At 41.7% G+C, this 12,245-nt stretch overlaps 1 protein-coding gene across 1 annotated transcript in view; it reads right to left on the bottom strand.

Annotated features, from left to right (window-relative positions):
* The window catches only part of ddx31 (DEAD (Asp-Glu-Ala-Asp) box polypeptide 31), a 74,452-nt gene extending 73,093 nt beyond the window's left edge, over positions 1-1,359 (bottom strand). Inside the window, 3 exon segments of the mRNA XM_014174817.2 lie at positions 1-81; positions 788-919; positions 1,248-1,359. The exon segment at positions 1-81 is cut by the window's left edge and continues 254 nt beyond it. Coding sequence (XP_014030292.2) covers positions 1-81; positions 788-889 — 183 coding nt within the window. The 5' untranslated portion in view covers positions 890-919; positions 1,248-1,359.
* Positions 1,360-12,245: the final 10,886 nt, after the last annotated feature.

Raw genomic sequence — 12,245 nt, forward strand, 5'->3', positions numbered from 1 at the left:
CTTGGTCTTCGGCCCATTGAACCCTTGTTTATCAGGTAACCCTTTCTGTATTGCTGAGTATTTTCGTTTCTGTGCTTTTTTCTGGAAATTAAAACAAAAACATATAATATCTATTCAGAGATGAACTGAGAACAAGGTAACAAAAGGAGCTAGGTAGTTTGCAAGGTACATGTGCTGACAATGATTGGTCAACCTTGCTGGATTCAGAGGGGTTGGGTTAAATGTGGAAGACACATTTCTGTTTAAGGAATTCAGTTGTACAACTGACTAGTTATCCCCCTTTCCCAAGTACCTCAACTCCACAATGATTTCATCCATGGAGTTGAGAGCAGACTATTATTATTATTTTTAACTGACTTTTTAACTGATGCAGCCGATATTTAAAAAATGTAAACCCTTATCGTGTTCTTATGTTTGTCCTCTGTTGCTGAATGCCATTGTTTGCTCAAACCATACTTTATAATAAAACGTTAATCAAACACAACCGACTGTTTCCTCAGCGGAAATGTTCATGCATGTGCCAATTTAATATGAACAAGTAAACAGTCAGTGGTTGTATTTAATTCACGTTTTATTCAAAAAAAAAAGTATGACTTCAGAAAACAAATAAAGGCACACAGAGGAAAACATAGGTACACTGTAAGAGCAACTACATAGTGAGTTGGAGGTTCATTTTTTAAAAACTATAGTTTGTACTCAACTGCGTGGATAAAATCACCGTGGTGTGTAGGTACTTGGCAAAGATCTACCAAAACTCATGACATTGTTGTGACCCGAGTTTACCTACCAAAGCCCATTTCTCCTGAGACGTTGGTCTCTGATAACTCTTCGAGTGAAATGCTGGAGCTGAGTCAGACGAGAGGTTCAACATCAACGTATCCTCTGCCATGGTGACTGGTGGGATGCGATACACGTCCCTCTGCAACACACACAACAAATGATCCCATAACTAGCTAGTTGTACATGTCTGCTACAGCTAAATATAACATTATAATGACATCATGTGAATGTAAAGTTAATCCATATCTGTCAGTCCTAGGCAGAACATGTTACCTTTACCAGTCTAGTGCTATGATCTGAGGCACCAATTCACACGTGTCCAGTTAGCTAACTTAGCTAGCTATTGATATAACTAGCTAGAAACTGAAAACATGTACTGCTACCCTGAAAGTCAGGCAGTCTTCCCCCTCCACGTTGGTCTCACAAATAATCTAGTGCTGCAATTAGTCGACTGAATTTCAATTTACCCACAATAAATCCACAAAAACGTTTTTGTTGTTTTTCGATCAAGCATGGATGTCCTGGATTTGGGTACCTTCCCTTTCCAACGTCACTTCCTTGCGCGTTCCCTTTTGTTCAAGCGCGTCGATTTTGCCCAAAAGCTGAGGACATGTCTCGACGGGTTACAGCTTTTGTCAAATTGACATCAAAAGTTGATAAACAAATAAAATATCTAACCCAAACCGTTTTCCTAACATTAACCTAATTATCCTAACCTTTTGCGTAAATTATCCTAAACCTGCTACGAAAAGTCAATTTTTACAGAAGCTGTATGTATCCCTTCTTGACAAAATAATCTCTAACCAATCAATATAAAATCTAATGAAGAGTTTTCAAAAGCTGCTTTACCCACGTGTGTTTTGGCTCTGGCCCAACCAAGGGGTGCGTACAATACCGTCTGGGGTACGCCAAATATAAATGTGATTCACATTTTTTTCTTCACATTTTCAAACAGTCCATTTATATTTTCCAATGGGGCTATATTTGGGTGAGGTTTTTTTCGCGCCTGAGTAGTCTCATTTCACTGCCAAAAATAAAATCAAACCATCTAGTGTTCAGCAAAATAAAACACAATGTCAAATACAGGTGGCCTTGTCAAATAATTAACATCCAATCACATTAACCATTACTCTCTCGCGGGAATTCCACTAACGGTCCATATGTAGCCAAACGTAGCTGATGCTCATGTTGGTGTCTGTACTGATGGCGCAAAAGCCATGTCAGGGAGACATACAGTAGTGGAGTAGTAACGAGCGTGCATCCCGAAGCCACTTGGGTACACTGCAGCATCCAACGAGAGGCTCTTGCTGCCAAAGGAATGCCTGACAGCTTGAAAGACGTTTTGGACACTACAGTGAAAATGGTTAACTTTGTTAAAGCAAGGCCCCTGGTGTATTTTCTGCACTATGCAATGATATGGCAGCGACCCTGTAACGATTTTACAACATACAGAAGTGCGCAGTATTGACATGTTTTTTCTTTGAGAGAGAGGAGCTTAAAGTTTTCTTTACTGACCATAATTTTCACTTGTCTGACCGCTTGCATGATGACAAGTTTCTCACATGACTGGCCTATCTGCCTGATGTTTTTTCTCACCTGAATGATCTGAATCTAGGATTACAGGGACTACCTGCAACTATATTCAATGTGCGGGACAAAATTGAGGCTATGATTAAGAAGTTGGAGCTCTTCTCTGTCTGCATTAACACACAGGTATTTCCATCATTGTATGATTTTTTGTGTGCAAATGAACTCAAGCTTATAGACAATGTCAAATGTGATATAGCGCCTGAGTGAGTTGGGTGCGCAATTACACAGGTACTTTCCCGAAATGGATGACACAATCAACTGGATTCGTTATCCCTTTCATGCCCTGCCTCCATTCCACGTGGTCCTGTGTGGCTCAGTTGGTAGAGCATGGTGTTTGCAATGCCAGGGTTGTGGGTTTGATTCCCATGGGGGACCAGTGTGGGGGAAAAAAATGTATGAAATGTATGCATTCACTACTGTAAGTCGCTCTGGATAAGAGCGTCTGCTAAATGACTAAAATGTAAAATTCCACTTACCAATATCTGAACAAGAGAGCCTCATTGAAATGGCAAAAAGCAGTTCTGTGAAAATGGAATTTAATCAAGCCACTGTCAGATTTCTGGATTGGGCTACACTCAGAGTATCCTGCCTTGGAAAATCGCACTGTTAAGACACTGATGCCCTTTGCAACCACGTACCTATGTGAGAGTGGATTCTTGGCCCTCACTAGCATGAAAACTAAATACAGGGGCAGACTGTGTGTGGAAAATGATTTAAGACTGAGACTCTCTCCAATACAACCCAACATTGCAGAGTTATGTGCATCCTTTTAAGCACACCCTCCTCATTAACCTGTGGTGAGTTATTCACAATTTTTGATTAACAAATAAGGTTTTATATGTAATATGACTAAATAAAGAGCAACATGATTGATTATCATTATATTATTATTTGTGCCCTATTCCGGTAAGAGCTCTTTTTCACTTCCCACGAGCCGGTTTGTGACAAAAACTCACAATCATTCTTATGTTTAATACATTTATAGTGTGTGTGTGTGTGTGTGTGGCAGGCTTACAATGATGGCAAAAAACTACATTTGAGAGTACGCTGACCCTGGTGCTAGACAGGGTACGCAGCTGGAGGTTGAATGTTTCTAGATCAGTGACCAAAAAATTTGGGAACCACTGATCTAGATAGCATAAAAATTCCATTCTAGAAATCGTTGGAGAGGTACTCAGTTCCAGACTCAAGTACCGTTAACATGCAAAGTAATAATTCAATATTAAACTGATTATAGCAGTAGGCAGATTAAGCAGTAGTCTTTTTTTACCCCTTTCTCTCCCCAATTTCGTGATATCAAATTGGTAGTTACAGTCTTGTCCCATCGCTTCAACTCCCATACTGACTTGGGAGAGGCGACCCCGCCAAGCCGCACTGCTTCTTGACACACTGCTTGCTTAACCCGCAAGCCAGCCGCACCAATGTGTCGGAGGAAACTGCCCACCACAGGAGTTGCTAGAGCACGATGGGACAAAGACAGCCTGGCCGGCCAAACCCTCCCCTAACCCAGACGATGGTAGGCCAATTGTGCGCCGCCTCATGGGTCTCCCGGTCATGGCCGACTGCAACACAGCCCGGGATCGAACCCGGATCTGTAGTGACGCCGCTAGCACTGCGATGCAGTGCCTTAGACCACTGCTCCACTCGGGAGGCTAAACACGTGGTTTTCTGAGTAATCTTTAGATTTATTAGGACATGTAAACACCTTGATCAGCATTCCGTCTGTGTATTTGATCAGCGCATGTACTAGCACCAGTTGAGCGAGCCTCAATCTTTAGTCCAAGTGAAGTGAGTTCGGAAAAACTGAATGTATGCATCTTAGGTTGTGCCTACTTGAAACATAAAGGAGGTTCATTGTCAATCCGACTTCTGCATTCCGAGCAGGATTTACGGTGATATGGCCTCTGCAGAAGTGAGGGCATTCATACTTCTTGCACTTCGCCGAGCAGCACAGAGCTGTTGTAAAGGAAGTTGTCAAGGAAGTGAGCTTGTGTTTATACAGAACCTCACGCCCTCACCTACCGTCAACCAATTATGTCAATGTGAAGCTATACTGAGCCCTCCACATTGTTACAAAATTTGAGAGGCACATGGCAATGTGGTAGGGTCTCTGCATGCCTCCGGATGTTCCGCAATTGCGTCACACCATCCATACGGCGCCTCCGACCACATTTCGGATCAAGCATACATTGGCTCTTACATGCCACTATCAGAATATGAAGATTGCATCGAAGAGACGGGTCTAGATGCACAAAAGTTGCTTTATGGTCTGAATGTGTTCAGATCTGGTTGATCACTTGCGGAGGTGGTCAATGATGCATTGTGTGCGGATTTCTCAGAGCCAATTTATGTTTGATCCAAAAATGTATCCGAGAATGTGGTCAGAGGCTGTATGGATAGTGTGACGCAATGAGGAGCCAAGAGGCATGCAAAGGCCAAATTGAGCTCCATACTGCATCGCCATGCACCTCTCTCAAATTGTGTAACAATGCGGAGGGATCCGCATTGACATGATTGGTTGACGGTTGGTGAGGGAGGGAGGTCCTGTATAAACACCAACTCACTTCCTTGACCACTTCCTTCACAACAGCTGTAATGGCTTTCGTCGTAATGAGAAGGGGACCAAAACGCAGCGTGGTAAGTGCTCATATTTATTCATATAACGAAACACTTAAACAAAGAAACAAAATGAAAGCAAACAGTTCCGTCAGGCAACAGACAACTAAACAGAAAACAACTACCCACAAAACCAGGTGGGAAAAAGGCTGCCTAAGTATGATCAGAGACAACTCTCCCAATCAGAGACAACGATAGACAGCTGCCTCTGATTGGAAACCATACCTGGCCAAAACATAGAAATATAATGACATAGAATGCCTACCCCACACCCTGACCTAACAAAATAGAGAAATAAACTGTCTCTCTCAGGTCAGGGCGTGACAACAGCTTTACGCTGCTTGGCGAAGCGCAAGAAGTATGAATGCCCTGACTTCTGCAGAGCGCCATATCACAGTAAATGCTGCACGGCCAATGCAGATGTCTGACTGACCATGCAGCGCCTTCAAGGGGTCTGCACAGAATAGACAAACAGGGCAGATGGAGCGTACCACAGTGTTGCAATGTTGTTTTTCAGGGCACCTGGCTTGTCCAGGAGGCAGCCCGATCAACTTTCACCCTGTGCACAAAACACGTTTAGCCGGGCCAGATTATTATAATACAGTCTTGTCTCATCGCTGCAACTCCCGTACAGACTTGGGAGAGGCAAAGGTCGAGAGCCATGCGTCCTCCGAAACACGACCCAACCAAGCCGCACTGCTTCTTGACACAATGCCCGCTTAACCCGGAAGCCAGCCACACCAATGTGTCGGAGGAAACACCATACACTTGGCGACCGTGTCAGCGTGCATGCGCCTGGCCCACCACAGGAGTCGCTAGAGCTCGACAAGGACATTCCTGCTGGCCAAACCCTCCTCTATCCCGGACAACGCTGTGCCAATTGTGCGCCACCCCATGGGTCTCCCGGTCGCAAGCCAGGATTTCTAGTGGCACAGCTAGCAACTGCGATGCAGTGCTTTAGACCACTGCGCCACTCGGGAGGCCTAGCCGGGCCAGATTAATCGAATCCCCTCACTGAGTAAGGTTACATGCACATAATAATGCGATTATTGTGGATATTCAGATTAAAATAATAGTTTGACTAAAACGTTTACACGCTTTGCAAGAAGAACGATGTCCCTAATAATCCTGTTTACATGGACACATCTGAAATCAGGCTATCTAATGGCACTCTAATTAATTCAGAAAATTGCCAATCAAAATAAATGTTCTACCACATTTTTGGGAAGTATATTTCATTCTGAGTTCAGACATATAAAGTTTGTATGTGAAAACGACTTCTACAGCCATGTCTAGACTTGGTAGTTCATGCAGGTTAATTATTCTGATCATAGAGTTCTTCTGATCATGGAATTCCGAACACGTCGTGCATCTACACCCACATTTAAATGTGTCTACCATGTCAACAGTGTGTCCGGATTCCCTTTTCCCAAACTACATTGAAATGCCAGTATGCATTCTACAAACTGTGGAATTAGCCTATTCCACAGTTTGTAGAATGCATACTGGCATTTGGACCAATATAAAGTAGTTTTTTTCTAAGTTGCCAAAATGCCCCAGGTGTGTCCACTTATCAGTGCATTTGTAACAATCTAACTATTACAAAATGTCTATTCAATCAAATAAGCCTCATGTAGCAAATTAGCAATACATTTTTGTTGTTGACCAAATTCTACACTTACAGACCCCAATACAAAAATTCCTCACTTCATGGTCTTATTTTCCTGGACAGATTTTGTGCGAAGTAAACCATCTTGCTTCGACTCTTCCTCTCTGATTGGACGGACAGTGACATGTTTAAGTTTGGCATATACACGTAACTGCCAAAATAAAGGAAACACTTGAGTAAATGAGGATACAAAGTATATTGAAAGCAGGTGCTTCCACACAGGTGGTTCATGGTCCCCATCATCCTTAGGGTCACATATAACAATGCTGGGCATGCCCAGTTGGCCATTATTTTGGCTACCATGGTTAGAAGAAGAGATCAAATATCTGAGGGCCCATGCCAAACCTTTCAGCCTCCTGAGGGGGAAAAGGTGTCGTCATACCTTCTTCACGACTGTGTTGGTGTGTGTGGACCATGTTAATTCCTTAGTGATACGGACACAGCGGCACTTGAAGCTCTCGACCCGCTCCACTATTTCCCTGTCGAAGTGGACCATCGCCAAGCAGCTTGGTGAGAAGGTGACAACATTTGGTGCGATTATTCGCAAATGGAAGAAACACAAAAGAACTGTCAATATCCCTCGGCCTGGGGCTCCATGCAAGATCTCACCTCGTGGGGTTGCAATGATCAAGAGACCAGTGAGGAATCAGCCCAGAACTACACGGGAGGATCTTGTCAATGATCTCAAGGCAGCTGGGACCATTGTCACCAAGAAAACAATTGGTAACACACTACGCGGTGAAGGACTGAAATCCTGCAGCGCCCACAAGGTCCCCCTGCTCAAGAATACATATACATGCCCGTCTGAAGTTTGCCAATGAACATCTGAATGATTCAGAGGACAACTGGTGAAAGTGTTGTGGTTAGATGAGACCAAAATGGAGCTCTTTGGCATCAACTCAACTCGCCGTGTTTGGAGGAGGTGGAATGCTGCCTATGACCCCAAGAACACTATCTCCACCGTCAAACATGGAGGTGGAAACATTATGCTTTGGGGGTGTTTTTCTGCTAAGGGGACAGGACAACTTCACCGCATCATTTGACAGGGCCATGTCCTGTCAAATCTTGGGTGAGAACCTCCTTCCCTCAGCCAGGGCATTGAAAATGGGTCGTGGATGGGTATTCCAGCATGACAATGACCCCAAACACATGGCCAAGGCAACAAAGGAGTAGCTCAAGAAGAAGCACATTAAGGTCCTGGAGTGGCCTAGCCAGTCTCCAGACCTTAATCCCATAGAAAATCTGTGGAGGGAGCTGAAGGTTTGAGTTGGCAAACGTCAGCCTCGAAACCTTAATGACTTGGAGAAGATCTGCAAAGAGGAGTGTGACAAAATCCCTCCTGAGATGTGTGCAAACCTGGTGGCCAACTACAACAAACGTCTGACCTCTGTGATTGCCAACAAGGGTTTTGCCACCAAGTACTAAGTCATGTTTTGCAGAGGGGTCAAATACTTATTTCCCTCATTAAAATGGAAATCATTTTATAACATTTTTGACATGCGTTTTTCTGTTGTTATTCTGTCTCTCACTGTTCATATAAACCTGCCATTAAAATTATAGACTGATCATTTCTTTGTAAGTGGGCAAACATACAAAATCAGCAGGGGATCAAATACTTCCCCCCCACTGTAATGAAAATATTGTAACTTGAAGAGCTTTCACACTGTGTATGTCAGGTTTACATCCTTTATGTTGTGTCGGAAATATCAAGGATGGAGATGGTTTTGTTAAGATAGGAATGTTCTTTTAGTTTTCTAACAAGTTCATAGTTTTGATGATACTTTGCCAGTAACTAGCCACCCCCAAGGGAGCTCAGAAAGCATGTCAGTATGACGGAAACGCCCCTTTTTACCTAAGTGTATAAAAGATTGAGTTAAGAATTAACATACCAGAATAGAAGGACTCAAGCTGCCGCTAGGTCTCCATTAGTCACGACCCTGAAAATCAACATGAGTTGAAGATGACAAAGTAGCCAACTAACAATCAATGTTACGGTAGAGTAGCTGTTCTAAGTACTGTATCTAAGAAAGTGAATTTAAGTAGGACCATCCGGTTATTCTCTTCAAATCATCATCGACCCCACTGCTCTCATCACCCCAATGGGGATCATCGACATGGCTGATTAGCTGTCCTAAGAAGACCACTCTTCCAGAACGAGTGAAAGTAAACACAGACAACTAAGAAGGACATTGTGACCTCTTGTGGACAATCAGAGCCTTACACTTAAGAACTAAGGAGAAGGCCCAATCGAACCCTTTTTACGAAGTGGAAACCTTTCCATAAAGGCCTGGATCCAACAGAGATACACGACGAAGGAAGACACTCAACACGTATATACATGCTTCTTACCCAAACGGGCGGCAGTTCGGGGAAAAGTGTTATGATTGCTATGAGAGTAGTTTCCAAATCTATCCAAATGTTGTGTCTCTCTTTCTCTTTAACTCTCCATCTTTTGTAACAAGTGTCATATTGTGTCAATACGATGAAAACAGGTCCCTAGCGGACTAAGTTTCTAATAAATAACCTATACCATGCGTGTGTGTGTGTGTGTGTATCCTGTGTTATCATTTAGTTAGTTAGTTAATAAATAATCAAATCAATTTGTGTGTTACGGGATGATCAGCAAGACTCGGCTTTGTGCAGATTCAAGAAGCCTGCGACATTCAGAATGAGACTGATATGAGGTAATGATTAATAAGTGACTGTTATCGATATATAACATACCTTTAGAGTTTAATTCGGGAGATGGTGACTATAAACAACTTCTTCCGTGGTGCCCCAAATTCCTATTGAGTTAATTGTTACATGATTAATTTAATCGGGGAAAATTAACCTGTTTGGGCTAGGGGGCAGTATTTACACGTCCGGATAAAAAACGTACCCGATTTAATCTGGTTATTACTACTGCCCAGAAACTAGAATATGCATATAATTATTGGCTTTGGATAGAAAACACCCTAAAGTTTCTAAAACTGTTTGAATGGTGTCTGTGAGTATAACAGAACTCATATGGCAGGCAAAAACCTGAGAAGATTCTGTACAGGAAGTGCCCTCTCTGACCATTCCTTGAGCTTCTTGACTCTTTTTATTGAAAACTTAGGATCTTTGCTGTAACGTGACACTTCCTACGGCTCCCATAGGCTCTCAGAACCCTGGAAAAAGCTGAATGATGTCGAGGCAGCCCCTGGCTGAAAAACATTAGCGCGTTTGGATAGTGGTCGGTCAGAGTACTATGAGACTGAGGCGCGTGCACGAGGCGACCCCATGTTTTTATTTTCTCTCTCTTTGTACTAAAACACAGATTCCCGGTCGGAATATTATCGCTTTTTTACGAGAAAAATGGCATAAAAATTGATTTTAAACGGCGGTTGACATGCTTCGAAGTACGGTAATGGAATATTTAGAATTTTTTTGTCACGAAACGCGTCGTGCGCGTCACCCTTCTTTACACTTCGGATAGTGTCTTGAACGCACGAACAAAACAGAGGATATTTGAACATAACTATGGATTATTTTGAACCAAACCAACATTTGTTATTGAAGTAGAAGTCCTGGGAGTGCATTCTGACGAAGAACAGCAAAGGTAATAACATTTTTCTTATAGTAAATCTGACTTTGGTGAGGGCTAAACTTGGTGGGTGTCTAAATAGCTAGCCCTGTGATGCCGGGCTATCTACTGAGAATATTGCAAAATGTACTTTCACCGAAAAGCTATTTTAAAATCGGACATAGCGAGTGCATAGAGGAGTTCTGTATCTATAATTCTTAAAATAATTGTTATGTTTTTTTGTGAACGTTTATCGTGAGTAATTTAGTAAATTCACCGGAAGTTTGCGGGGGGTATGCTAGTTCTGAACGTCACATGCTAATGTAAAAAGCTGGTTTTTGATATAAATATGAACTTGATTGAACAAAACATGCATGTATTGTATAACATAATGTCCTAGGTGTGTCATCTGATGAAGATCAAAGGTTAGTGCTGCATTTAGCTGTGGTTTGGGTTTATGTGACATTATATGCTAGCTTGAAAAATGGGTGTCTGATTATTTCTGGCTGGGTACTCTGCTGACATAATCTAATGTTTTGCTTTCGTTGTAAAGCCTTTTTGAAATCGGACAGTGTGGTTAGATTAACGAGAGTCTTGTCTTTAAAATGGTGTAAAATAGTCATATGTTTGAGAAATTGAAGTAATAGCATTTCTAAGGTATTTGAATAACGCGCCACAGGATTCCACTGGCTGTTACGTAGGTGGGACGATTTCGTCCCACCGACCCTAGAGAGGTTAAACATAGTTAGTTAATTCGATAAATAACAGACATCACATTAATGAAAGTCATGTCACGACAAATGCAACATCATAATATGGAGCAAGTTCTTTGTTAACTTACATTCAGAAAACGTGCTTTGTAGTGGTATTGTTTGAGTTGATTGACAAGTCCATTTTCTGAGTTGAGACCAACAACAAATACAGAGCTTCAAAATAGATTCTGATGCTTATGATAAGATGGACAAGTCTGTCTTCTCACCTGCATTTACAGGTAGTCTGCATTTACACTACAGACTAAAATATCAAGTAAGCAATCCCCCACATTATGAAAACAGACTTGTCTACTAAATAAATCAGAACTACACTGATTAGTGGAACACCAAAAAAATAAAGAGGGCATGGGAATTAATTGGTTGCTTTACTCTAGAGTACAAACTTTCAAACACCGCCACATAAAAAAATCCCACTACTAAAATATTCAAAGGAGATGCATATTATGTTCAAACTCATCTGCAGTAATGAAGTCAGCCTGGACCAGTCATTGGGGACTTTGAAAAATCTGCCATATTAACATCTTTGTTTAACTGCTGCACTTAAGTCTCCCTGATGGCTAACTAATGGCTCCCCTCTACAGAGAACTTGAACCAAGCAGCAGTGTTACTTCTATATGTTAATAAAGCAGAGTTAACCAGTGCACCTTGTGAAGATTAGGGTCAGGAGCAGTGATGAAAAATGTACTTGAGTAAAAGTAAAGATAACTTAATAGAAAAGGACTCAAGTAAAAGTGAAAGTCACCCAGTAAATTCTACTTCAGTAAAAGTCAAAGGATTTGGTTTTAATTATACTTAAGTATCAAAAGTAAATTGAATTGCTAAAATGTACTTAAGTATCAAAAGTAAAAGTACAAATCATTTCAAATTCCTTATATTAAGCAAAACAGACGGCACCATTTTCTTTTCTTTTTTTGTTTACGGATAGCCAAGGTCACACTCCATCACTCAGAAATAATTTACAAACAAAGCATTTGTGTTTAGTGAGTCCGCCAGATCAGATGCAGTAGGGATGATCAGAGATGTTCTCTTGATAAGTGTGTGAATTGGACCATTTTCCTGTCAAGTACTTTCAGGCAAAATGTATGGAGTAAAAAGTACATTATTTTCTTTAGGAATGTAGTGAAGTAAAAGTAAAAAAGTACAGATACCCCAAAAACTACTTACTACTATTATTACTACTATTTAAAAGAAGTTAAGTACTTTACACCACTGGTCAGGAGGCCACAGACAAAGTGGATGCGGAAACAAACGACAACGATGATGGCTTCAG

This window comes from Salmo salar, chromosome ssa26 (genome assembly GCF_905237065.1).
Source record: "Salmo salar chromosome ssa26, Ssal_v3.1, whole genome shotgun sequence".
NCBI classification, from domain to species: Eukaryota; Metazoa; Chordata; class Actinopteri; order Salmoniformes; family Salmonidae; genus Salmo; species Salmo salar.